General features: G+C 37.2%; 1 protein-coding gene across 8 annotated transcripts in view; it reads left to right on the forward strand.

Moving 5' to 3' along the window:
- The first annotated feature begins 15 nt into the window (after positions 1-15).
- Positions 16-26,862, forward strand: part of ANKRD27 (ankyrin repeat domain 27) — a 47,731-nt gene continuing 20,884 nt past the window's right edge. For all 8 annotated transcript variants that reach the window (XM_085303772.1, XM_085303770.1, XM_085303771.1 and 5 more), the window contains exons 1-17: positions 16-228; positions 9,867-9,997; positions 12,019-12,129; positions 13,220-13,376; positions 14,840-14,994; positions 15,317-15,376; positions 15,476-15,529; positions 15,609-15,674; positions 15,757-15,833; positions 16,214-16,335; positions 17,200-17,278; positions 18,136-18,268; positions 23,252-23,344; positions 24,175-24,302; positions 24,789-24,871; positions 25,672-25,787; positions 26,580-26,672. In XM_085303772.1, coding sequence (XP_085159898.1) covers positions 162-228; positions 9,867-9,997; positions 12,019-12,129; positions 13,220-13,376; positions 14,840-14,994; positions 15,317-15,376; positions 15,476-15,529; positions 15,609-15,674; positions 15,757-15,833; positions 16,214-16,335; positions 17,200-17,278; positions 18,136-18,268; positions 23,252-23,344; positions 24,175-24,302; positions 24,789-24,871; positions 25,672-25,787; positions 26,580-26,672 — 1,725 coding nt within the window. In that variant the 5' untranslated portion in view covers positions 16-161. The remainder of the gene's footprint in view (positions 229-9,866; positions 9,998-12,018; positions 12,130-13,219; positions 13,377-14,839; positions 14,995-15,316; positions 15,377-15,475; positions 15,530-15,608; positions 15,675-15,756; positions 15,834-16,213; positions 16,336-17,199; positions 17,279-18,135; positions 18,269-23,251; positions 23,345-24,174; positions 24,303-24,788; positions 24,872-25,671; positions 25,788-26,579; positions 26,673-26,862) is intronic.

Genomic DNA, 26,862 nt, shown 5'->3' on the forward strand with positions numbered 1-26,862 from the left:
GGAGGAAGTTCGTGCGGCGCCGCGGGCGCGCCCGGCCGCGCAGGCGGGTCCCGCTCGCCCCGTCCCAGCTGCCTCCCCGCGCCGCCGCTGTAGCGCTGTAAAGCGACAGAAACATTGATCACGCCGCTGAACTTCAGCTCACCCCGCTGCCGACGTTGTTTATGCGAAGTCAATGCTCTCCGCTTCCTGCCAGGCGTCGTGGCGCCGCGGCCGAGCCAAGGCGCTACGGTACTTCAGCCGCTCGCTTGGGGAGAGCCTTGCGTTTCCTTTACCTCCGCTCGGGTTGTGTAAGAAGGCCAGTGGGAAGAGCTGGTCTGCAGTGGGGGATAGCAGTTAGTGGTCTGCAGTTAGCTCGATTCGAGTACATGCGGGTGCAGAAAACACTAGAGTCGCCCACTAGCCAAAATCATACTTTGCAGACTTCCCTTATGTTGGAGTACTGTTATGATGGCCAGCACTGAACACTAGAATACTCTAAATATGTATTTTGTGTGTGTAACCTAGAGTGCAGGAGTATTCTGGAAAAACAGACAAGATTGGTAACTTTGAGTACTACATAGCAGACTAAGCTGGGTTGTCTTTGTAGCACATGGTGTATCTTTAGCAAAGACAACTTCTGGAAAACTTAATTATTGTAACATATGCCTTCCCATATATCTCCATGGGTAACTAAATGGCTTCCTGATGCTGCAGTAACTTGAAGAAGATGTGGATACTTAGGATGGGGAAGAGTAACCCTTTCCTTTAACATGCTGCCAGGGTAGTGAAAGGTGAGCTGTGAGCAAGGTAGGATACCCTGAGGAGCAGGCTTCTGACAAAGCAGCTCTCTGTTGCTCAGCCCACCTTGAGGGAGCTAAGCAACGTTTCTTCTTCTGGATCTTGGTGGCTTGGAAGTTCAGTCATCTATCTGTGACTTTCTTTTGCTCTGGCTTTGCTTTGGCCCTAGTAAGTCACAGGCAGCTTCTGTTGCGAGTTTGATACTCGTGGAAGAAGATGCTTTATAACTTTAGTAGGTTGGCAAGTTATTACAGAGAAAACTGAGCTCTCTACCAGTTTGTATGTTGTGTTAGTCTAGGAGAAGTGAATCGATAATGCATGTTTTCCTAGTAGGAATGAAGAAGCAAGGGATGATTTTGATCTTCTTGTAAGCAGGGTCTTGTAATTGCTTAATCATTGTCAGGTGGAAAAAGGATTACACTTGGTTTGAATCTGGAGTCTTATGTGGCTTGAGAGTTAAGCTTATTGCTAACTAAATTATGCATTTTATATATAGTAGCTGCATTTAAAGTCTGCTGCACATCACTGAAGTTACTATTCTTTGCAGCATATCACAATTTTGAAACTATGCTTCTCTAAAACTAGAAAGCAAAGGGTGGGCCTTACTGTGTTAGCAACATGTGACCTAAGCCTGAAGAGGGCAGTATTTATAATCTGTATCAGATAATGCGTAAGTGCATCTTCAGATGTACCACGTGGGAAGAAAGGGACTGTTCGTTAGATTAGTTCTAAATTAAGTTAGGTTGTATACAGTTATCCAGTTCAGGCAGATTGAGGATATTCTTAAAACTACTCAGTTGTAGCTTGTCAGATAGGCGTGCCGTTCTGAAAATCAAAATCTTGATAATAATTTCAAGCAAGATGCTGACTAGCTGAAGTCACCTTGTTCYGGGAAAAGTATTAGGATGAAGTCTAAAAATCCTTAGAAGTGAATGAGGAAGCAGTGTAATGGGTAAGAGGAGAAATGCATTTCCTGTTTCTATGGAAAGGCTYATTTAAAACAGACATTAAGAGCATATTCTTCCTATACTGGTACCTTTAAAAATGTTTGTAAAGTACCGTGTGATGCTTCTTGAACATGCTTGAASTTGTTTAAATCCTCTATCTCATTTCAGTAGACTTGAGTAGAATTTTAAGTAAATGCAAATCTGCTTTGTGTGTAGCGCATTATGGAGTATCAAAAGACCAGCAGTGGTTAAAATCATTTACTTCACTTGTTAGAACAGTTTACCCATTAAGTTGTTTCTCACCTTCCTCCTCCGCCTGCTGAGGGAACTGGTGTAACTCTACATGTTTTTCATAAGCAGATATTTTAATCTGATGTTTAAGCTTTTAGAATGAAGTGCTAGCCAGGAGGGTAGCCAGTTTTCATATTGAGATGCACAAAAATCAATGTAAGTAATAAACAAGGAATGTATTATATTTCTATCCAGTTGTCTGATATCAGAGCAATCTGAACTCAGGTAATCAAGAAAGCTCATAATTTCTGGCTTCAAATGTCTTGCACTTTAGTCTTGCGCTGAATTGGTATCAACATTATATCTGCTATATCAGATATTATTAATCTGCTGTGAGCAGTGGTGTTCTGTCACTCCGTAGTCAAGAAGCTTTACTCAGATACACATCTCCAGCTGTGCAGTGTTCAGACCCACTGCAGCACCAGTGCGTAGGCTGGGGAATTCTGGTACTGTCTTGCCTCAGTAACTAAAGGATCAAAATAATTGGCTTAAATAAAACATCCTTTATTCTTGTGTTTCAACCCTGTAGTTTGTGTTGATTTTTCCTCTCCCCCTGCCCCGACCTGTGCACGTCCTGACTGCTGATAAAGGATCTGCCCTGTCAGCTGCACCTTCAGGTACCTTCCCTGACACCTCTGCAAGCCCAAGGAGATGGCCTTATACAAGGGCAGCTTGCTAATATGTGGAGGAAGCTTTCTTATTTGAAAAGCTATTTTGAGAACTTTCTACCTTCCGTGGTTAATATTTTTTCCTCTAAATGTGTTCCTTTTAACTGTTTACTTGGTTCGGTGCTTGGCATTCCTGTGCTGTCTGTTCTGCTGCTTGCTTGTGTATGGCTTAGGGTCTCCTATCTGATACCTCCATGCAGCAATAGTATTGGTGGGGGATAACGGCTTTTCAATATTAAAAAAAGAGAGAGAATTCAGATTTAGAAATGTGATCTTCATTCTCTCGAGAAGAATGTTGTTTGTTGCTATATGTGGCTACTGACTAGAAAATTTGTCTGCAAGTCAGTAGAGGTGGCTGGATAAAAGTAGTAAGCTCATCTGTTGAGTGATGAGCTCCCCATTAAAATGCTGATTCTCTGCAGAGAAGAAAACTAGGTGATTGTTAAGAGTCAGGCCTGTATGTTCTTTGGCCTCAGCTCCAAGACAAGTAAGAGGAAATGCGTTATTCAAATAAAGATGAATGTTCTTATTTCTTTATAAGAATAATTGCTTGTTGAGAATTTACAAAATGGGATTCATAATCAAAACCTACCTGAGAATTGATGTAACTCCAGTTTCCACAGTGCTCTGCTGTTGCTGCTGGGTGCTGTAGTGTCTCTGGGAGGCCTGTTTGGGTGGTGGGAGAGCCTGTACGCCTGAAAAGAGAAGTAGGGTTGGGGAAAGCAGAGATGGACCAGAAAAGATCCAGGAGATCAGTGTCAGCTCTAACTTTTCACTGGAAAAAAAAATGTGTGTGTAAGTGTGTGTTGGAAAAAATCAGTGTGTATCTTCCTGAAATTCTCCTGCTCCCTCCTTTCCAAAATACATTCTGTTGCAGCCAGATTGAAATTCTTGAATTGAGAAGTTAGTTTTTCCCAGGCTGCTAGGAAGCCTTGAGCTGACTGATGCAATTTTGCCACTTCAGAGTCTGAGACCTCAGAGCTGTTAGAAATTCTGACATACTTCATTTTAATAGAAAGCAATATAAGCTGCAGCTGAGCCTAAAAGGGATAGATATAAATTGTCTCCTTTATTCCTTCCTGTTAAGCAGAGTGCAGTGGAATATGCCTTAGAGCTACATTCTGTAAGATGCTGAGCACCTGTCCCTTAGAGGAGAGAGTTTCTTGTGTACTGAAAGACTGAGAAAGAAGTTCCTTTTTTTCTTTTTTTAGTTGAATGCTGACTTAAGGACTCAAGTCGAGATTGTAACCTTTACCCTGAAGTAGTGTAAATATGAGGAATAATAGTCTGGATAAAACAGTATTAACTAGCTTTTTCATTTGTACAGAGACTAGTTAAATTGCACTGAAATTCCTGTCTCTTGTTCACAAAATCACTTTAAGATATGCTTAGCTTTCAGCCATTCCTGCTAATAAGAGGTGTTTTTAAAGAGAAAAAAGTATCTCTGCAGAAGGGATTCAAGCCCTTTAGAACTGGAGAGTAATTACTCCCTCTTGTTTGATGCGATAAATACCCATGCAAGCTTTGTATGTCAAAAATGTATATCTGGCTGCTTCTCTGAACGAAATATCTTACAGTTATGGATAATGCTTTATCCATAATTCTGTTCTGCTTTTTCTCATTCTTTTGAGCCTTCACAAAGTGGTGTTCTCTTAGCTATTGTTAGCTTAGTTGTTACTGCTGTAGAGTGTATGAGTTAAGATCAGAGTTAGTATGGGAGGATAAGGAGGAGTGAAACTTCACGATACTACCATGCAAATAAAATTCAGTGGAGTTGTGTTTCTTGAATRGCGTGCTAGTGGATGTGGTGTTGAGGATTTTGAAGAATTTGGCATGACTGGGAACCATTCTGTTTCTTTGTAGATGTGTCCTCTCTACAAGAACACAACTATGCTTGATAATTAGCATCCTAGTGGTAACTTCTTAACTTCCTTGCTCTCTTACAGAAAGTGTCAAATTACTGTATTAGGCCAATCATTTTCTACCAGTGTCGGTATCTACCTTACTGTCATTGCTCTGCAGAAGTATTATTAAGATGTGTTAGTAAAAACACTGAATCTTACTCTGTTCAGTGTTATATTCAAATACTGTTTTATATTCAAAGTCCTTAATTTTGTTAAGAGAGATTTTTCTCTGTGATGTGCCTTGTGAGGGTTTTAATTGTGGTGTARCAGAACATTCGGAAGATACCGTGCTTAAGAAATAAGTAAATAGTTGTTCAGCTTGATGCTTGCATCATGTCCACATTTTTCAAGTAACTGTGCAGTGACATCTTCTAATCTGTACTTTTATGTGTGCTTATCTTTTTATTTCAAAATGCATGTCAAAAGAAACTGAAAACCGGACAGGTCTGTAAAAAGGCTCTGTGTTAAAGGAAAACTCCAGTTTCCAAACTTTCACAGTGAGGCCCCACTCACAGTATTCCATACTAAAAGTCATGAGATTTTTCTAGTCTTCTAGAGAAAACAGTGACATGATTAGATTCAATGATATGATTTTTTCACTTTAGCTATCTCTTCTGCTGAATGTATCATTAAAAGCTATTGTTCCACTGTTAAACTAGAAAGGATTCAGCTGTTTTTTTAAGTTGTGATCATGCTTTTTTTTTAAACACTAACAATGCTTATTTGATCCTCTGATCAGCTGTGTTCTATTCTTCCAGCAATTTCTGAGCTATTTATATGTGTTTGTAGGCATGAAGCCATACACTTAAGTGATGGTTATATATTTAAACCTTTTATGAGATTAGTACTCATGTGTTTTGCTTTACAGCTCAGCATGATAGAATTTAATAAAGGTCCTAGTGAATAAGGTTTGTGACAATTTTTAATGGTTTTTCTGTTAAGCATAAACAGTTCTGGTAATGCACATATAGCTTTGTGCTTTTTCCTCCTTCCTTAATGTAAGTAAATCTAAAGCTGTCTAACAGGAAGATAGAGGAATAAGTCTCCTTCACCCCACCCCCAGTTAAATTGAATTCATGCTGGATGTTGTGTTCTGCCAACAAATTCTCAATGGAGTATTCTAATGCATTTCTAGGACTACAGCAATGCATTAGGAAGTATTTTCAGATGCACTTAACTTTTGAGGTAGAAAGAAATTGATTTAATCTTAAAAATGCCTGAGCCAAAGTTTGGGAAACTTGTGTACTATTTTGATTCTGTAACTTAACCTGTTTAAGCACAGTATAGAGGACTTAGTTGTTTTTGTAATTACTTAAATTGTATATGGCTTATACCTCCCAATTTCTATTTCTCTCCACGGAGAATGCTGTGGATAGGTGAAGGATATCCAAGTAAACATAGTGAATGTAACTGTTTCAGTTAACTTAAACATTTTGCTCTCCTACTGCATACCCACATTTTAATCAAATATGGTGGCCATCTACCAATGTAGCACTGACTGTGAGTTGAGCAGGTGCAGGAAGAAAATGTGAGAGAAAAGAGARGGAAATTCAGAACAGTGATTCTCAAGATAGTACTCATTTGGCTAATGGTGGTTATTTCCTGCTGTGCAGGAACACGTGCTCTGCTACATGTGTTCAGCTAGTAGTTCAGTCTTCACAGTCAGCTCCTGCTCAAGGTGAGTGATAAGCACTCTTGTGAACTAACGCTTTCCTTATTGGGATTACAGCAAGTTGGTACATTATAGTAGCTAAAATGTGAGGGTTCTATGTTCAGATGCTGTTTCTTGTCATGTGACTTTTTGCTGGACCTGTCAAACATGATTCAGTGCAATCGGTAGCTTTGTCTGTGGTAAATGAATCTGCAAGGCTGCTGCTAAATGATCCGAAATGAGTTATTTGTGGTGTGTGGTCTCATGAACTGGGAAGTGAAAAATATCACTTTCAACTCTTCTTGTGACAAAAGAAGTCGCTTTTGAAGTGCTTTAGTCTCTTGTATTTTTTAGGGGTGCAGGCAGTAACTTAAAAGCCACATCGTAAATAAAATAACAACCATAAATAAAGGTAGCAAGCTTCGTAAGCTGTAGGCTTTTGTGGGAGTTTTTTCACCTTCAGTACATCTCTTCACCTGTTTTTTTCCAAGCACTACATAAAATTTTGTTCCTAACTTGCCTTTTTAGACAGAAGTCAGTCTCTTGATAGTATGAGATAAAGATTTTTAGATAAAATTCATGGTATTTCCCTTTTTTCCTCTCTTTCCTGCTGTGAGAACATGACTTCGAATGTAAAGATTAAATAGGCTGAAAAAGTYGCAATATAGACATGACAGTTGGAAGCACTCACTCGCACACTGCAGTTTTGCCTCTGGAATCACTAATGCTTGGTTGCCTTCCAGTGTCAGTGTGCTCTTTTTTTTCCCCCACGTACTGTATGGTATCCAAGTACATTCTCTACCACTGTCCAGGGTGCTGTCTCACGGGGAGGATCATAGTGTCMTTGGCTACTTGACCAGATCCTGACCATTAAATTCACCAAATATAAAGGAAGATGAGGATACCTCAGTGAGCCAACTTCATCAATAAAACCTTGATCTGGAAGATGTCTTGAAAGATCGTCTAATCCAGCCTCCTGGCCTCACTATATCCATATCACTTCTAGTAGTGGTTTGTCTAACAGGTTCTTAAAGATTTACATCAGAGACTTGATACTTTGCCAAGCAATCTAAAACACGTTTATCTTCTGTTTGGAAATGAGTTCCTGGTCTGTAATCTGAGTTGTCTTAACTTAAACTGAGGTCTGTTTCTTATGGACAAAATTCTTTTCTCTGAAAGGAGCTTGATACATGTTCAGGAAAACCTACCCCATCTGTTTCATGCAGTTTCTTCAGCTTAAATAACATCTACTTGTCATATTCTCTTAGATCCTGTTGCTTAGCCTTTCTTGCCTTTCTCGCTTACGTTCTTCCTCAGTCAGTTCCATTTTTCCCTGAAGTACAGCACCTGAAACAGGACATGGGACTCTAAAGCAAGTCTTGCCATAGTTGAGCATTTTGCAGGTTACACATGTGTTTGTACAGCCCTGAATGGCATTTGACTTAAAATAATGTTTCTGATTCTTGTTTGGACCGTGATCTGTGGCCAAGATCTGATTTGGATTTGCTGCTTAGCCAGTTGTTCAGCGAACAGGTTTATATAGCTAGCTAGTGCTGCTTATTGAGTCTGGCTTAGCTCTATTCTGTGGATATATGATTAGATATCTTTATAGCAGACCCTCCACTGGATTGTATTGCTCCCCACCACCCCAGACACAGGCTGAGGAAGCCCACATCTTGAACTTTTATTGCAACTGCCTCTCTGGAGGTGTTTATAGCAGTCCTCACTTGTGGAATTGCCAGTGGTAATACTATGTTTACATAGATGTGATAGGACGGATCTTATGCAAAGCTCTAGTTTACTGAATTTGAATTCTTTTGTAATTTCTGAACTTGATTACTCTTGCAAAGATGTCATCAAGCAACTTTTTATTTTCTCCTTTACATAAATAAACTTCAGCTATGTACTTCAAAGTCTGAAGTGTTGAAATTGGTAAATTAATATTCTTTCGTAGAAGCTCTTAATCTTATAATGTTATCTTATTTTTAAAAATGACTGAATCATTTTATCTGAAACTTCACAGGTAAACTCTGCTTGTGTCAGTTATCTGCTAAACTTCAGTGATTCAAGCTCAGGTCCATGTTTAAGTAACTGGTGTTGGAAATTGTGTTGGAAATTGCCTGCAACTTCAATGGATCATGTTTGTATTTAGCTTTCTAGGGGAGATCTCCTTGCACATAATTATAAGGAGGTACCAGACTGCAGATCAGCTAACACTGTAGATCAGTTAACAGCATTGCTGAAACTGAAGTACTATCTAGAAATCTCTGGGAGTTGGGTGTACTTTTTTTCCACTCTATTAAACCGCCATACAATGTTTTCAGTCTCTCCTGTGCGGAGAAGGACATGTTTCTGCTACCAGTACAGCATTAGGTAGTAAGATATTACAGGTAGTGTGGAATAAGCATTAGAAGTTCACGCTGAACATGTAATGTGTWAAATGTTAACCATTTTTTTGAAAAAAGCACAAGGGAATACTAATTGGGGCAAAGTCATTGTGTTCATATTAAAGTTCTGTTACTGCCCTCACCTTCTCCTAGGGCATATAGCTGAAATTATGTGAGGAAATTGTGCAAATTTGATTCCAAAATGGAGCTGGGTGGGAGGGGAAGACACAGGGCAGACTTCTTCAGTGCTTGTAAGCCTTTTACTTTCCATTCTCCTGAATAAAATAATTCTGGCGTTGCTCCAGAAGGGGCCTATTGTGTGTCTAGAGCATGTGCCGTATTCTTTATTGAGAACTGGAATTGAGGTAGGAAGCAGAGTTTAGTGCCTCTAGAGATCATCTCGTCCTTGTGACACAGCTAGTGATCTGCAGTCTACATGTTGGAGCTTTTTTCAGTCACCGTTTTATTCACGGATTTTTTTGTGTTATGCATCTGTCTTACAGCTGAAAYACTTCTGTCCACAAAAGTAGTCCCAGTAGTGATACTTAGCAGAAGTGTTCCAGAACCTAGCCTGATTTCAGATCACTTAACCTGTTTCTGTGGGAGTACAGATGACCATAAACTATGAATTTCATGGTGTCCTTTTAATTAAGACTTAAATATTCAGATATGCTTGTTGTGCCTCTTCCCTGAAACTTTCCCTGGAAAGTTGAGGATTGCCTTACACAAGGGTTCATGTTACACTCTCTGGGTGTCTTTGATGTGTGTGAGTCAGTAATACTTACACAGGCAAGTTTTATGACTTGCATGAACTTGCTGCAAAAACATCAGTGTCTTGTGATGAAGTGGAATCTGCTGTAGAGGAGCTGTCAATTCATGTCTCTTGGCTTGGTTTAGACCTTAGCAATGCAAGTTACTTGTGCATCAAAGTGATAGTAATGTAAAAATCTTTTCCCCTAACGTATCATGCGTTGTTAGATGATAGCACTGGGAACAGTTAAGGAGACATAATGAGTTTATGTAACAGAAAATGTCTTACTATTAAAACTATTTTTTCTATTTTTATGAACAATTTTTATGTTCTTGTTAGTTAAGCATGCCATTGGCATCTCACATCAAAATCTAGAACTGGTTTTTCTTTTTAAGCAAGAGGAAACGAATTGCTCTCTGTGTATTTCCAAATTCTGTGCCTTCACAGATGTCATTTGTGATATATTAATCATTCTCTATATGTATCTTAGAAAATCTCTTTGGAGTATCTGAAGTCCATATGGCTATGTATGATGAAGATCTCTTGAAGAATCCTTTTTATTTGGCCATTCAGAAACGGCGTCCTGATCTCTGCAGCAAAGTTGCAGAATTTCATGGTATTGTAAGTATAAATATATTTAAACACTGCTTATTAAACAGAAACAATACATATCTAAATCACGTACCTGCTAAAAACTCATGTGAAGATTAGTACAAGCCCCCACAAAACTTAATCTRAAAGTTACTCTGCTTAGCTTGAAGTTGTTCATTATCTACAAATATGGACCTTCTGATGTATTGTAAGGTGGTAAAGGGTCAAAGTGATTCCTCCTTTCTAGGAGTTTTTTTTTTTCTTTTTACTATTAACTGAAGTTATATATTCTTGCACTTCTTTGTAATTTAAAATGGAATTGGCCTCTACACCTTGATGAACAGATTCTTTCTCCTTTCTGACAGCATAGCAAAACAAAGCCATTAAACCAGGCTGTTGGAATAAGAACTATAGTACTTTAATATTTCTAATTTGAGTATTCTACATTCAGTCTTCGTCCAAAACAAAGTGTGTGGAGACTTAAACTTGAAGCAGATCACTATCTGATTATGAAACTGACTATTAAATTGGAGAAAGCTCTTTGAATTGCATATTACTTAAGGTGATGTGATCAGCAGAACTGCTGAAATCTGTTCAACAGTCCTGTTTTTTTTAAGACTTAGTTATTGTATCTCTAATATTGTTACTTCCCTGTATTAACTATACTGCAGACTCATTATATAAGGTTGACAAGTTTTATTAGGGTATGACTGTCCCAGCATTCATGTGGAATAACAAGCATACTTTAAATACCTATATACTCAGTTTTCTTAAGTGGTTTTATAGGGTCAGAGGGATAGGTAATAACCTGAATAATGAATGAATGAGCACTTGTGAAAGCAAGATTTTGCTTTAACATTTGTAGAACTTTTATGTACTTTTATTAACCTTCAGAAATGAGTCTGATCTGTGTATATTTGTGATTCTGGTGCTGATAATGTCATTACTTTTCATGCTTCCAGAATAAGTGTCTGAATTGTAGGTCATTTTGACATTTCTGAAGAAGGTTCTTAGCTCTTGAGTAGAAATAGTTAAATGTGTGGGGGGTGTTTTGTTTTTAAGACACCTCTTGCTTCCTTTGTAATTTTTTTCGTAATTGCATAATATTTTCTTATAACTAGAAGGTACCGATTCATAGCACTGAAGTTTTTGAAACAGTGTAGTCCCAGTGGAGAATACTTGGCTTAAAAATTCCAAGATTAGATGAAATAGGATTGTTAAAATAAATTTGAGCTTGGCTTCAGTAAAATTCTGATGATGACGTTACTGATTGCTACATAGTGCTATTTATTCTGGTCACTTTAATATATAGACTGAATTCAGTCTATGTGTTAAGGTGTGACTAAAAGTGTATGTTAATGCACTTTAACATATACATTTGATTAGCTATAATGCTAAAGTTTGAGATGATGTAGCAAAACTTTTTTTAAAAAAAACTTTATTAACCTTTTGCTCTGTTCTGTTTATCAATATAGTTTGGTTTTGACTCTGCAGGAATATTCTTGAGTAATTTAGTACTTGTGAGGTTGTTCAGGTTGAAAATCAGGCTAACATAGTGTGTACAGATATTAAAATATAATATGCTGCTTATTAATTAAGAATTCATCTCAAACTGTTAATTTGTTAGTGAACAGTAGCTTCAAGATAGTTTCTTACAGATTTGATTTGTACTTTCTGGCTTTGTTTCTAGATTTGTTTTTCCTTCAGATAGATTTTAATTTTTTAATTTTAATTTTAAAATATACTCTGACTAATGTTACTGGCTACCTAATATAACTCATTCAGGTGGCTAGTGCTAACTAACTTAAAAGATACTGCTTCTCTTCATAATGCCTGCTTCAGCTACATCACTCTTCTTGAAGAGTGAAGACACAATGAAACTTCTAGGGTGATTATTGAACTGCATGTCTAGCAATGGTCTCCCCTTTCCATTAAAAAAAARATCAATCGCTTGCTCTTGAAGCGTAAGGGTAAAAGCAGTCTGGGTCTGACTGGTGTCACTACATTTTTCTTAATTTTTCTGTAACTGTGTGTTTAACTTTTTTCTGTAGGTATTAGTTCCCTGCAAAGGAAGTCTTTCAAGCAACAGTCTCTCTACTTGCCAGTTTGAATCTTATGTTCTAAGACCATTAGAAGAAAATTTTCAGACCTTAAATGGAAAGGTATTTCTGTTTTGATATCTGAATGTAGCTTGGACACTCCACTAAATGAATCACTGCAGTTGATGACAGTGTGAGCTAATGACTACAGGAAGTAACTTGGATTTAGAAATACCTGGCAAAATATTATGTTGCCCAATCTAAGCCAAAGTTCTTATGGATATACTGCTTTCTAGGAAGAGCTGTATTTTGACATGTAGATGAGAATATATGCACTATTCAGATTGTATCACTGCCTCTTTGATTTCAGTTTGCTTCTTTGCTGAAGCAGCTTTGTAAAGATTAAGGATGTTTTTCTGTTACGACATGCTTGATTTGAATACATAAACCAAATAATAATCCTCATTTATGGCTGTTAGAACTTAACGATTTGTGATAGAATGAGCTTTATTTCAGTTAAGAATCCAATGTCTCATTTCAGGCAAATAGCAGCATACATGTTTTGTATACAGATGCAAGTTCACGAAGCCTTAAGACAAAATTAGGATGGTGTCAAATGGCATCTGAAGCCTGATACAGAAATTCAGTTCAGTAAGTCCAGTAGAAACTGACTGTAATGTGGCACCAAGCCATGATAACCAGTGCTAGCATTGCATAGGTCTTGGATCAAAACTTCTTTCCTTGTTATTTTGCAGTGGAGACAGAGCTTGGTTTGTAGTCTGTTATCTAGATACTCCTRCTGTGGATGTACTCACAGGAATTGTTTGAGAGGATAAGATTGAGCTTAAGAAATGTAAGCAAGATATATGGCCTCTTTCTGAAGCCAGAATTTAGGCCTCAGTTGTATACATTTTCTCAATTCTTTGCCTCTTTTGAAAGTGCCTTAAAATCTGCAAGTATTTACTTTAACACTTTGGAGAATATCTAATACCTCCTCCAGGAGTGGACTTGTGATGAAAGCAAGTATAAGCATGATTTAGCTAGTCATTGGAGACTGAAGGARTCTCTGCTTCAGAGCCACACAGCCCAGAATGTGGAGTCTTTGCATCTGGAGCTTTCTTGTCTTGCAAGATTCTTTCCTCAGAAATGTAATTATGCAATGTCAAAGAGTAACTCTGTTTGGAGGAGTTTTCCACTTTCTTTTTTGTTTCAGGAGATCTTTATACAAGGAAGCATTGTCATTTTAGGAACTGGTTTTAATTATAATCTCTCAGTACCCGTTCTTTTTGAGGAAACCTTTTACAATGAAAAAGAAGAAAGCTTTAGTATATTGTGTATAGCCCACCCATTGGAAAAAACAGAAAGCTCAGGTATGTATTGAAATGTGACCAGTTGGTCTTGTTTGAAAAGTGAACAAATTAATGTCTTTGAGATTTAATACTTTCATTCTGAAAAACACTGTATTGGTTGAAAGCTCTCAGCACTTATTAATGTGCTGGTGCAGTTGCTGGTGTGCTGATGGAGAGAGATACTAGGTTGTTGCCAGCCAAACTTAGTTTTGTAGGGTTTATGACCTGGTATAAGCCCTAGAAATCATCCACAGAATACTTGATCCAATTTGATTGTTAGGTCAATGCATCTAAGTTTAGTGCTTACTCCTTAAAATTAGGATGTAGTCTTTTAAACATAATGTCTGTCTTGAGATGCAAGGTGGAATGCACAAAAACTGAATTGAGATAAATTCTCTTATACAATCATTTTCAGTGGTTAGAAGTAGTATAGCATAATTAAGCAGCAGCCCTTCTGGTGGTAGTCTGTCTCATTGTTATTTTAAGTTTAACTTAGCACTATTTCCAAGGCTGCTGTTAAAGCTGTGACTGCAACTAGATTTCCTTGCTGATTTTATGTAACAAGTAACCTCTGTTTACTGATTAGAAGATTGAAGATTCTTAAAACACATGCTTTCTCCTAACATAAAAACCGTCTAGTCTTTCTAAATTGATAAGAATCTCTGTTAGTAACAAACGATGACAGGGAAGCTTGAAACAAAATAGCTGGAATGCATGTAGGCTTAAATATTAATCCAGATCTGAAAAAAATTCTTTTGATGTGCTCTCCCCCAGTTACTTGTAGTTGTATAGCAATCTTTCAGGAGTGAGGTAATTTGTAATTTTGAAGTAACTTGAGATCAGTGAGATCTGAGCCTGTTGTTAGTTGGCCTTCCTAGATTGCATATGAAAGGTTTGCCCAGAGAATGTTTTTGGAGAAGCTACATGAATTCTAAGCACGTGATACAACTGTCTTACTCAGAGGGAAGATAGATTTTGTTTAATAAAGCTTACACAGAGTAACTTAGCTCTTCTCTAGGGAAGAGCTTGCCTAAGTAAAGAAGAGGTTATATAAAAATCCRGGATGTGATTTTTACAGCATGCTGACTGCCCTGAACGGGCATTCCAGTTCAGTCTGTGGCTTGCTTTTCTTACTCCCCTTTCCAGCCTGTGTGTTTCAGGTTGTGGTTGTGACAATAAACTATGACTGAATAGAGTAGCATGCAAAATCAGGGTTTTGGCTGTTCCGAAGAAATGCTTGGGATAAAAGCATTTTATCCCATGCAAGAGAGGAATCCCATGCATTTTATCTCTCTGCAAGAGAGCCTATTTTAAAAGTGATTATTTAAATGCATTGAATTCTTTTCATTAAAAGTAACATCTTCAATTAAGTGTATAGTCTGAATTAATGCTGCATTGCACATAATTTAGCTGTATGTCTACAGACACAGTACTTTATTATGCATATGTATTAAACTTGTGCTAACTGTTGGCTCTCATTTCAGCTGAATCTACAACTTCATCAAATTCCTATTCTCTTAAAAATATTGAAGATGTTAGGGAATTCTTGGGAAAGCACTGTGAGAGATTTGATAAATACATAGGATCTTTCTACAGAGCATTTAAAGAACATGAAAGGAAAAGCCTGCGTCACTACATAGTCAGTATCTTGATATTCGGTGTTTAATTTACTAAATACAATTCACTTCACTTTGGGTATCCTTCTCTTTTTGAGATTCTCTATCAGCACAGTCCAAAGTTGTGGGGGTGATGAGAAGGAAGAAAATTCTTAATTGTAAATTACCACATCTTAACTATTGGGAAAAAGTGCTTTTTTTTCAGTTATAAATTGTATCTTGGTATAGTTGAAAAATGTATACTTCTCTAAGGCAGGCAAGATTTCTCTTGTTTGTTTGTTTRTTTTCTTCTTTAAATCAGATTAACTTGGATCTAAAATCTTTTTTTTCTTCTGCACTCCCCAGGATTCTGTCAATGCACTCTACACTAAATGTCTCCAGCATCTTTTGAGAGATTCACACTTGGTAAATACTTACTCTCCTAAATATGTAGTGCATAGGTAACTTACTGCTTAGGTAACATTAACTTTCTCTTGCTTTTTTGTGTGGTTTTTCTTTTTTTAGAAGATGCTTGCAAAGCAAGAAGAGCAGATGAGTCTGATTAAACAAGCAGTTGAAGTAAGCGTCTGAAACTGAAGAAAATAGTGAGCTATTTTTAACTCCCTTTCATGGCTAAACTACTGCTTTTTTTCCACAGATGTATATTCACCATGCTATTTATGATCTGATTTTTAAATATGTGGGGACTATTGAGGCAAGTGAGGTAAGTAAGGTTAAACTGGTTAGTTGATTGCTACAGGTTACTTAAATGCATTTTTAAAAACTGCTGCCTTTCTGTTGGTCAGGATGCTGCTTTTAACAAAATCACGAGGAGCCTTCAAGATCTCCAGCAAAAAGACATTGGAATAAAGCCTGAGTTCAGGTGAGAGATGAGACAATGTGGACTTCTTAAGTCATCAAGAGACTATTATAAGTAGGACTCTTTGTAGACAAAGTAGCTTTCTAAGAGACAGTATAAGTTTGTTTTTTTTATGCTTCTCATTCTTTCAAGACAAAAAAAAATGCTTGGCAAGTGTCATGTTAGGGCAGTTGTACCAATCTTAATCATCTTTGTTTTGGTGTTCTTATGCTTCTCTCTCCATCTACAGGCTACAGAAGTGCAAGTGCACTTGGGAGGGGGAATAGAAATCTCTTAATACCATTACTCATTTCAGTAATGAATCAGTTTGAACTTTGAGTTTTGCACATTCTGCACAGGATGTATCTGATGTATCCTAACCTTTTCTTTCAAAAATTTGATAGTTTTAATATACCACGGGCAAAGCGAGAACTGGGTCAGCTGAACAAATGTACTTCCCCTCAACAGAAGCTACTCTGTCTACGAAAAGTGGTACAAATTATTATGCAGTCTCCTAGCCAAAGAGGTCAGTAAATAGTGAATTAGTAACTAATTTTAAATTTGGATTTTGCTTTTCATCCCAAAGTGGTTCAGGCGTATTGGCTAACACCTGTTCAAATCACCTACTTGTGGGTTAAATAATTGCATAATTAAGTAGTGGGGGGGTCTCCCTTGCAGCTCTTTAAACCAAGATAGAAGATTCTTCAACGTTACTTCTCACGAGATGAGATGGGATACTTGGTTAGCTACATATGTTTTAGAACATGTGAAAAGTTGTGTGTGCTAGGACTCTTACATAGATRTGAGGATGATCCATTTTAACACTGGTTGCTGCTAGATCACTCTTGTGTATATGCAAAATTACACACAATGAAGCAGGGTCAGACACAACTCTTGAGCTGCATCTTTGCAAAATACATTGTTGATAGGGGATGGACAACTTTTAGCCCTTTGAATGCAGCATGTAAAAATGGATTAATCCCATTGTGGGAAAGCATGAGTCTCTTAATYTGGTACTCAGTTTATGTAGCCTGGAGAGAGAAGATACTTCCACTGAGCAAATGGGGTAGTAAAGCGAACTTTGCATATCTTATTTTCTCCAGGAAGACTCGTGAGCTATGGAGAAGCACGTTGACTGAAGGAGGGTTTTACCATCAGAAACTGCAGAATTTYTGTGCTCTGGCTCTTTCCATACAGGAAAGAATGCTGATCAAATACTGCAGTTGTATTTGGTTTTTTGCTCCTGCTAGCCTATTCTGGAGGAAGATTGAGAACACTTTTGAAAGACTGCATTGTCTTCAGTCTTAGAAGGCAGAACTTCATATATAGGTGTAACTCTTGGTTTGAGCCATTGCATGACTAATAATTGGATATAAATTCTTTCTTTTAGTTAACATGGAGACAATGTGTGCAGATGATCTTCTCTCTGTCTTGCTATACTTGCTTGTAAAAACAGAAATCCCAAACTGGTATGTAACTTCTTTGGCCATACAAAGCTGTACGTGATACAATTCTGTATGTGATGCTGCTGTAGAGGCAAATGTTTCTGAACACATAACTTAGGACTGATGTAATGCAGGAAATACTATTTTTAATAGGACAAACAGCAGAGATGTTTGTATTATAGATGTGAAACAATTAAGGCCTTGCTTATAATGCTCTGCTTCCACTCTTAATTTCAAGTCTGGGAAAAAAAGTGGTAATGCAAGGGGTTCCTTCTACCAAATCTGCACAGACTTCACAGTAGACTGGTCCTTATTTGTGTTGCAGCTGCTAAACCTTTCTTCTGCAGCTTTCCAGATGTTTGCACTTTATACAGAAACTAGAATATTTTTAACTGCTTGCTGCTAGGACATGCCATTGTTTTAATCTTATCCCACTTTTATAAAGGTATATTTAAACCTCTGAAATATGTTTAAACCTTTGAACTATACTTGAACTGAATTGCAGTGTTAGACACCATACGATCTCTGATATTAGTATATTTTTCTTCAGCTTATAGCAATCACTTGACACTGATGCTTATGATGCTTGAAGGGTATATTTTATRAAACATTATCTCCCACTGCTATCCTTGTCTTGTCTTAGATATTCCTTATTTCATCCTTACTTTCCATTGAATAGTTAAACTATAACTTTATTGATGTGTGGAGTTCTGATCCATCTCCAAAGCTCAGACCGGACACAGTACTGGTAGCCTAACAATCCTTTGTCTTAATCTACGCCTATTGTCTGCCTGGATTGTGTAAAATGAATTGCGGTATTAAGAKGCGTCATGCTAGTGCCATCTTATCTTTAATGGTTTATAACTTTAACTTAATTACAGGATGGCCAACCTGAGTTACATCAAGAACTTCAGGCTTTGCAGTTCAGTGAAGGATGAATTGGGATACTGTCTAACCTCAATTGAAGCTGCAGTAGAATATATCCGACAAGGCAACCTTTCTGGCAGATCAACAGTAAGCTACTCTTAGTGTGTCACATGTATATTTGATAAGCTTGTGGGGCTGTGTGCTGTTGAGTGGAGAGCAAGGGTGAGTAATCTAGTTCAGAGGCTGCTAACAGCTGAACATAATTTTTTTTGTCATTTGAAGAATGGGTTAAGAGTAACTATATGTGAAGCAAATGCTGAGATTATCTAAATTATAGTTCTTATCCTCACCTAGCAATACCTCTACACTCCAAGAGGAAATAGTTAAATGTCAAACAATCTGCCTTTTCATATGATTAGAGAAAAAAATCACAGCACTACCTGGCAGCTGAGTTTTCAGTAAGATTTTTAGTACCTCCTATTTGTCCTTTGTATCATGCTTGTGAAAGGAATGCAGTATTTTGGAGTAGGCATAGCCTGTGCTCTGAAATACTGAGACTTTCTTTAATAGTTTTAGAAAGCTTGTCTGTGATAGCAGAATGGGAGACTACAGAATAACTTAGAGTTATTCAGTAAATATTGCTATAGTGCAGTCTAAAAATCAGTTTATTTTGCAGTGCAGATTACTTCATAGCCTCAGGTTGATAGTCTGGTGGGAATGCAGGACTGCATGATATTAGTGATATTTGAAAGTCATGTTGGCTTTCAGGATCTCTAACGTGGCAGAGACAGGAAACTTGTGGATGCATGAATTGTTTCCTACTGAGCAGCTGGACCTTCTGTCAATCAAGTTGAATCACTGCAGGGCAATGAAGGATGACATTGATGTGACTTTAGAAACTTCTGTGATCTAAAAACTCCTCGTAGCTTATTTAGGGAAGCGATCCAGTCTTACTGCTCCTGTAAAAGCTTCTACTGTTGCAAAATTAGGTGTTCCTGATCTGATGTGGAAACCAAAAGGAGTGAGCTTGGAACCAGAGAGAATTTGGTGTGTCTCAGTCTGCCCAGCTGCAAAGCACTGGAATCTAATTGCAGGGGCCAGACTAATGGCTCAGTGTGCAGGGCTTGGGATGGGACAACCTGGGGCACAGTCTTAAAGCAAAAGCACTTAAAGTAACTTTAATATTTTAGCCTTCTATTTGTGATTTTGTTATTTTTCTGGGATCTTTCCATGAACCTGTCATACATAGGTCTGTTTTGTACACTTAAAAAAAGAAAAGAAAAAAAGCACTCTTGTGTAATGACTGTTTGTAATACTGTATTGAATTATGTTTAAAAAATAAAAAAAATACTAGTTTAAAAAGAAAAGAAACCTCCTGCCAATCAATTTGACTTTCTGCAGCTGTCTCGAATCAATGTACAAATAGCATTGCTGATGTCTGGATGGAGAACTGGAACCAAAGTAGAATTCAGTCTCTTACAAAAGTGTCAGCAAGATGAAGAAGGGAAAGGTTGCTCTTAAATTCCCAGAATAAAAACTGTTTCTTGTAAATGCCTGGTCCTGGCCCTCCCTACACAGCTAAAGATAGCAGTAGCTTTTATGCTGGGATTGCTGTTAAGTGGTTATAGCTTCTTGATAAGTACTACTGCCAATAAGAGATTTCTTTGGGAGACCTCCATCCTGAAAAGTGAACTACATCCTTGAAGTCCAAACATGAGCAGCCTGATGCTACTTAAGTTAGAATATCTGCACCAATAGACAATATTCATAAGAGCAAGTAAYATTTTCTTCAATTAATCACTCTAGGCCTGGAGCTGAGCCAGCTGTTAGTCTCCTTTTGCTTTCTGCCTTTTGCTTTCTGCCTCCAGTGTGTGTTGTGTGCAAGCAGCAGGCACTCCTTTCTTCTGCACTGGCTTTCATAAGAATCAACACAACTTGCAGGCAGYTGAGATGCTGCCTTAGGATGAGATAGTGGGAACCAGTAGAACCTTAAAGACAAAGAAATGAGTGACCCCTTGCTCCTTACCAAAGCTGGAAAGAAAGGAATTAGACCATTTCCCCCAGCTGTTGGGGTTGAGGGAGAAAAGTTAGTACATAATGAAGAGGCAGAAACTRGGAAGCAAGTAATCACTTGACAGGAATAGACAGAACTAAGGAGATGGAGAGTACATGGTAGGAGCTTCAGGTAGCATTGCTTGCTCTCCCTTCAGAAACTGTCAGTTGAAAGATTTCCTTTATTGTCTGCTAAAGGAAATAACTTCCTACTTAAAGCAGTGGTCACCAGGTTGGTGTTCCATGGCTCTGTTTCCAGATTGTTGTGCTGGAAGGGGTTATGGGATGTAACTAAGCAGGAACATTGCTGTGCCTTAGGGCTTCACTACACCACTCCTGCAGCTACATTTAATTTCATAACTGGCTTCAGATGGAGCTTCTGGCAAATGACTATTGTTCAGTTCCTAATGAAGCTAACTACAGAAGAAGTCTGCAGGGAGCTTACATATCCTGTGGGATAATGGGCCAAATTATCACACTAAGGTCAGTAAGAAAACTGCACTTAGAAACCTGCCAAATCTCTTCACCCAATATGATCCAAGGCTGGAATGACATTTAGAGTTTGGGTCCAAGGGAGAAAAGAAGCATGTAACTTGCAGCACAGTAGACTTTCTTGTGGGTAGTTAATCTTGTTTAACTAGGGTCTAGTACTTACTAACCTGGATTTCAATTAAGTTTCTGTTACAGTTGATATGTACTACTTCTAGTTCAAAGGGTTGAACAAAGTTGAGCTGGTAGTCAGTGAAAACCAGCCACTGAGGAATAGGCAGCATCCAGATTCTTGTGTGGAGAGAGCTCTAGATGATGATGGAGTTGTCCCCTAGAAGCTGAAGTGCAAGTGGCAAAGGGAAAGGAAGACTTCAGTGCATAGTGAGGCTACTCAAGTGCGATGCTTGTAACTAAGAGGATGAGGAGAGAGGGGTTTCCAAAGTCCTAAACTGTAATCTGTTAAAATCTTAGGTAGGTTATCATGTGGTTAAGCTCTCAGAGGTACAAATATCTCTCTTCCCTCCCCCCCCCATATAGAGATAGTATTAGATTTTTTTTTAAAAAAAATAATCTTTAGATATACTTATTTTCCAGACAATAGGGATTCCAAATAGCTCTGTCATACCAGAGAAGGGCTYACCCTCAAAGTAAGCTATTTATTATTTTACTCCCTAGAGCAGGAAGGTTGATGTTAAGTTGGTACAAGCAATTTTGTCTTGAAGCTATTTTCTTGCTTAATACTTTAACCAATACCTGATTCTTCTGCTATACTAGGATTGCTGCCTCAAGTGGCTTTTTAAGTTAATTAGCACACATGGAGGAAATCTTTTCTTGTAAAAGCCACTGTGGAAGGACTATCACTGAAACTACACTAGGTTTTACTAGTTACTTAGATTCTGAACAGTTAAAGAATTAAACTGACTGTGAGCATTTGCATTAGAAATTCTGACTAGAGTTTTCAAGAATTGGTATCTTCAGTAAAACATTAATATCTTTCTCTGTTTAATGTGATTTTTGGTCAATTACTTCTTACAGAAGTTGTTCCTGATTACACTGAAGAATCTTAGGGATTTTTAACTAAAGTACCTAGGTTTGAAAAGATTGTTGATAACTGTCATCCTCACATTTAAATACAAAAATAGAAAAAACAGTTTCAGGTCAGGCAACAACACTTTTCTTTGTAATAGAGTATCTCTATACTGATGTKTTTTTCCCTCTTTGTGTTTATTAAAAAAAAAAAAACTCGGTTTAGCAGAAGTAGCTAAATATAGTGTTCATAATTAGTTTATACTTTAAAAACTACTGTTTAAATGGGGTATGCTGTGACATATGTTCACATATGTTCATTTTGACATGTTAACTTACTGTTCATGTTAAGAGCAGAGTTAGACTTTTTGATTCATATATATCTGGCATTTACGGACTTAATTGAAGAAGGCTACAGAGTGGATCATAAACCATCTAGGAAGTTGATCTGATGGTGTGTCCATCTTAACAGCAATAATGTTCAATTTGTCTGTTGGAGGTCTTGGGGGATAGTTGATTCTGATTTGCCACCGCCTGTGGTTAACAGTGAATAAAATTTCTTTGGATGTTGTTTCTTTTGGATGACTGTAAGCGTCTCCATCTGCTTTCTTAGACAAAAGAAAGTGGTTTCTTTAAACTGCGATTTTATTTCATATGAGCTTGAGTACAGCCATTTCAAAAGCTTATTCTACTTAAAGAATTTTCTCCTGGTTTTGAAAACATATATGTTCTTAGCAAATCCTAAAGTGTATCTTGAGATTGCTGAGAAAGTAAAAACTGCCTTGTACAGAGTTAGCCCTTCAGCTGGCACAATCTTCTATCCCCCAGCAATCAGCAGAATGAGGAGTCCTTGAGTCACAGTTGCATTTGRGTCATCCTGTTTAAAAGCCACCAGTAGATGAAGGTCTAATGTGATTTTGAATCCTTTATACTTTTGACTTTGGTGGTGTCCTATGGCAGTCAGTATTACAGTATTTAATAATAAAAAGAAACACTTCCATCTCTTTTTTTTTCTCCCTGACCTAATATATCCTACCTGTAGTAATTTTGGGGGGATAGCCCAGTTCTTGAATTTTGAGGAATAGTGAATAATCATTTTCTGCAGGTTTTCTCTGTGCTTTTTGTGATTTTATGCACTGCTGTTGTGGTCAAATCTCTTTCAGAGTGAAGAATCCTAATTTCTCMTCATGGGGAAGCTGGTCCATATCTCTCATCTTTCCTGTTGCCTTTTCTGTAGCTTTTCTAGGTTTACTGTGTTTTTTGCTTTTAGATGATTCAACCGTAATTTCACTAATGCACAGTCAGCTGATGGAGAATTTTGGTCAAGGAGTACTCTGGTGAACATCTGATTATTTTTTATTTAAAGAGCGGTTGGACAGACCTTTAAGTCTTGGAAATAGAATCCTAAATGTGAAAATGAATTTGTAGAATTTATGTGCGTCTTACAGCTAACAGGTGGTAAATACAGTGTTTAGTATTTTTCAAAATCAGTTTTATTTTTAAGGTACTTTCTTTTTACCTGTGAATTAATATATAGGTAATTGACTTATCTACTACTTTCAGGAATCTGAGAGGCTGTGTGACAAGTTGCTTTTGAGACAAAGGATGAACTTGTTGTCCCAGATGTCTACCACTCCTATAGATTCTTTGTTTAAGGTAAATGAATTGMTTGTTTAGTATATGCAGAATGCTGCATATACTTACGAAAATCACATTTATACCCCTTCCTTTGTATGATTTTCTGAAATTCARTGCAGTGTTAATCCAGTATTAATTATGTTAGCCCTGTAAAATATGTTTTAATAGATGATATAAGTATGCTTGTAGTCTAGTACACTTTCATGACAGAACTTCAACAGGTTGTTAATATGATCTTGTAGATTTAAAAGCACATTCTAAAAATATGAAAGTCAATGAGGATGAAATATGGCTGCTGCCGCTGCTGTTACTGATCAGCCCATTTAACGCGCACATGCGATATTAGCAGCTGGTTGTCTCTGTCMGCTTTCATTGCTTAAGGATAAAGAATTTGCTGGAGAAACGTCAAATGTAGTCACCTGACAGTCCCTTCATGTTATGTATTAATCTCTTAGTGTCGTACTAAAAGAATTGTGCCTGCACAAGAACACAAAGTAGAGTTTCTAATTACATTGTTCACAGCTTATGGCAAGAGAATTAGTAATTTTATGGTAATGTGTTTGCAGAGAGGGAGTTGTTCTGTGACTGAGTCTAAAGAGAACAATAAGAATTGTTTTAATTTTTTTAATAGAAAGTGAGATAAGCCAAGAACAGAGCATTTTTAATACTAAATGCCAGTTAGGGAGTTTGTACTGTKGCATTGTTCATTTCTGCTTTCTAATACTTGAATGTGTGTCTTTTWTAATCAGTTTCTTTGGTTTTGTGCTTCAGTAAATTACCTTTCTTCTTCTTTTAGAAGGCCTTTTATATCAGTTCCTCATTCTCTTTCTTCTCTTGGCCTTTTGTAGCATATTGCTTCAGGTAATGAAGAGGAAGTAGAGCGATTATTAAGTCAAGGTGACAGTGATAAAGACACTGTACAGAAAATGTGTCATCCACTCTGTTACTGTGACAAATGTGAGAAGCTAGTTTCTGGGTAAGGACTTTTCACCTCTGCAAATACTCCAAAAGCTATATGAAAGCCTTGATTTAAGATATCCTTTAGAAGATACACTGCTTCTGGTTATTGAAGATGTTAGTAGCACTTCAAGATAGAATACAGAGCATATGTTCATACTTTTTCAGAAGACAGAAGAAATAATGGGTATCCTCCAAAATACACAAGAGCATATGAAAAGGAAATTACTGAACAGTTTGGAACCAGGCAGATTTTGTGATGGGCACCGTACGTCCTTTGATAGATAAGAATGCGTCTTGTCTTGAACCTAGTTTGTGTGTCATGGACAAAAATAGATCTTTTAACTAAATGTAAAGCTCTATAGTGTAATTTATTGATGTGAAACAAAACAATAGAGGATAAAAAGTTATGAAATCCATTCCTTGTCAGCCTTGGCAATTTTTCTCTCTTCCTCTCCTCCTTATCTCTGCTGCATAACTTYTTTTAAACCACTGTATTTTATAGGAAGTTGAATGATCCTTCCATTGTCACTCCATTTTCCCGAGATGATAGGGGATATACACCACTTCATATAGCTGCTATTTGTGGTGAGTCTTCTTGTTTCTCTTCACTAATGCTTTCTCCTTTTTATGATCCATAAACAAGAAGGCATGCTAACRTGTTTTCTAACTTTACATTGTACAATGAATTTTACATTAAATTATTTTCTGGTTATAGGCTATGAAAACTGGTATCTTGGCCTTGACTGAAGTTAATTGCATTTTCTTTTAGGCTCAGTTTATTATACCTAAGTTATTGTCTCTTTGCTTGTTTTCTGGCTGTTCAGTTTTACCTTAGCAAGTACCACAGTAGTTCACTTTTCAGTCATGAAAAAAGTATCACAGTGTCATCAGAAATGAGTCTTTTTAAAGAACTGGGAGATTGAGATACTAATCTTTTATCTTTCTTGCAGCTAGCTATGCATGGTAGGTCTATACTGTCTCCTATCTTGTGATGTTTATTGATTGTGACATTTATCTTTTATTAGACATTTATTAGACATGTATTAATTTACTTTGGAAGTTTTTTTAATCATCTCTTTTGTTTTTTAATACCTTGATTTGCAAAAGGAGAATACTTTTTGTGACATGACTTCCTTTCTATCCTTTCTTACTCTCAAGATACAAGCATAGCTTCCTTGTAGCTGGAAGTTCTTTTATGGAGCTGCGACCTTGAGTGTTTTGCAATACAATGATGCACTTTCCSAAAAAACAAGCTCTCAGGAAGTGAATATACAGTATGCAAAGTGCAGGGTGTCATGGTTTATAGCTCATGTTTTAATTTGAAAAATAGCTATGTTCTTGTGCAAGGTTGACTTCTGTCTTTTAATGATGGTATATTTTCCAAGGGCAAACATCATTAGTGGATTTACTAGTAGCCAAAGGAGCTGTTGTCAATGCTACAGACTACCACGGTTCAACTCCACTTCATCTTGCCTGTCAGAAAGGATATCAAAATGTTACAGTAAGCACCAAAACACTTCATCAGAAATAAAAGCAAATACTTATCCTAAGTAATTAATATGAGACTCTCATCTAAGCTGTTCTATTGGTACTGTCATTTAGGTTTTCCAGAGCTTTTACCAGAACTGTGTGTGCTGTCAGAGTTAAGGATCTTTCAGCATTTTAATTTGCATGATGTTTTTTTTTTTCCTACAGAGCAAGGTTTTCTGCCATTTGTGTTAACCAATAATTGGCAACTATGTACGTCTGATAAATTCATCTGCTTTATTAATTCAGATCTCCGACACACAGTACAAGTAGAGATCCTRCTAGTTTCTCTGCTCTTGATTAAGGCAAAAGAACCATTGCAGTCATTGAGATAAATTCAATTACTTCAAATTGTGTTGAAGATAGATGAAATATGCAGTCACATTAATTAGTGTGTACTTGAATTTTGTATATATGATCCTTGAATTACCGTTAATCTATGTCTTCACTTGCATAGGTTCTTAAAATATAGGGTAAGTTTTCATGTAGAATGTATTGCAGTGTTTGCTGGAGCAGATGATTCATTTTTTCAGTGACAACTCTGAATATGTAAGAAGCAGCTTTTATTTRGTTCAGAGGGTAGAGCATAAACAGTGCTGGAAGGCCAAGCGGACAGTTACAACTTGCTATTTGAAGGAGAAGAGGCATAGCTAGTTTTTCTGRAGTGCTTTATCATGCTAGAAACCTGAAGCAATCTTCAGAGCAAMAACTGTTTGTTTATTAATTTTTTAGTTATTCAGATGTCCACTCTTATTTTTATTTTCAGCTCCTCTTACTGCATTATAAGGCAAGTACTGATGTTCAGGACAATAATGGAAATACACCACTTCATTTAGCCTGCACTTACGGTCATGAGGATGTAAGTAATTGTTTTATATCAAGCTAAATGGACATCCTATTGGAATGGAATTAAACTGTGATGCCAATTTGCACTAAAGTTGCATATTTTAAGAAGTAAATAAACAGATTTGGAGGGTAGCTATTCTTTGCTATAAATTGGGGTGTTATTCAGTAGTTCATAGTGATTTTTGTTGTGTATTCACATTAAA

This window comes from Rhea americana, unplaced genomic scaffold (genome assembly GCF_003343005.1).
Source record: "Rhea americana isolate MKP2758 unplaced genomic scaffold, rheAme1 scaffold_20, whole genome shotgun sequence".
NCBI classification, from domain to species: Eukaryota; Metazoa; Chordata; class Aves; order Rheiformes; family Rheidae; genus Rhea; species Rhea americana.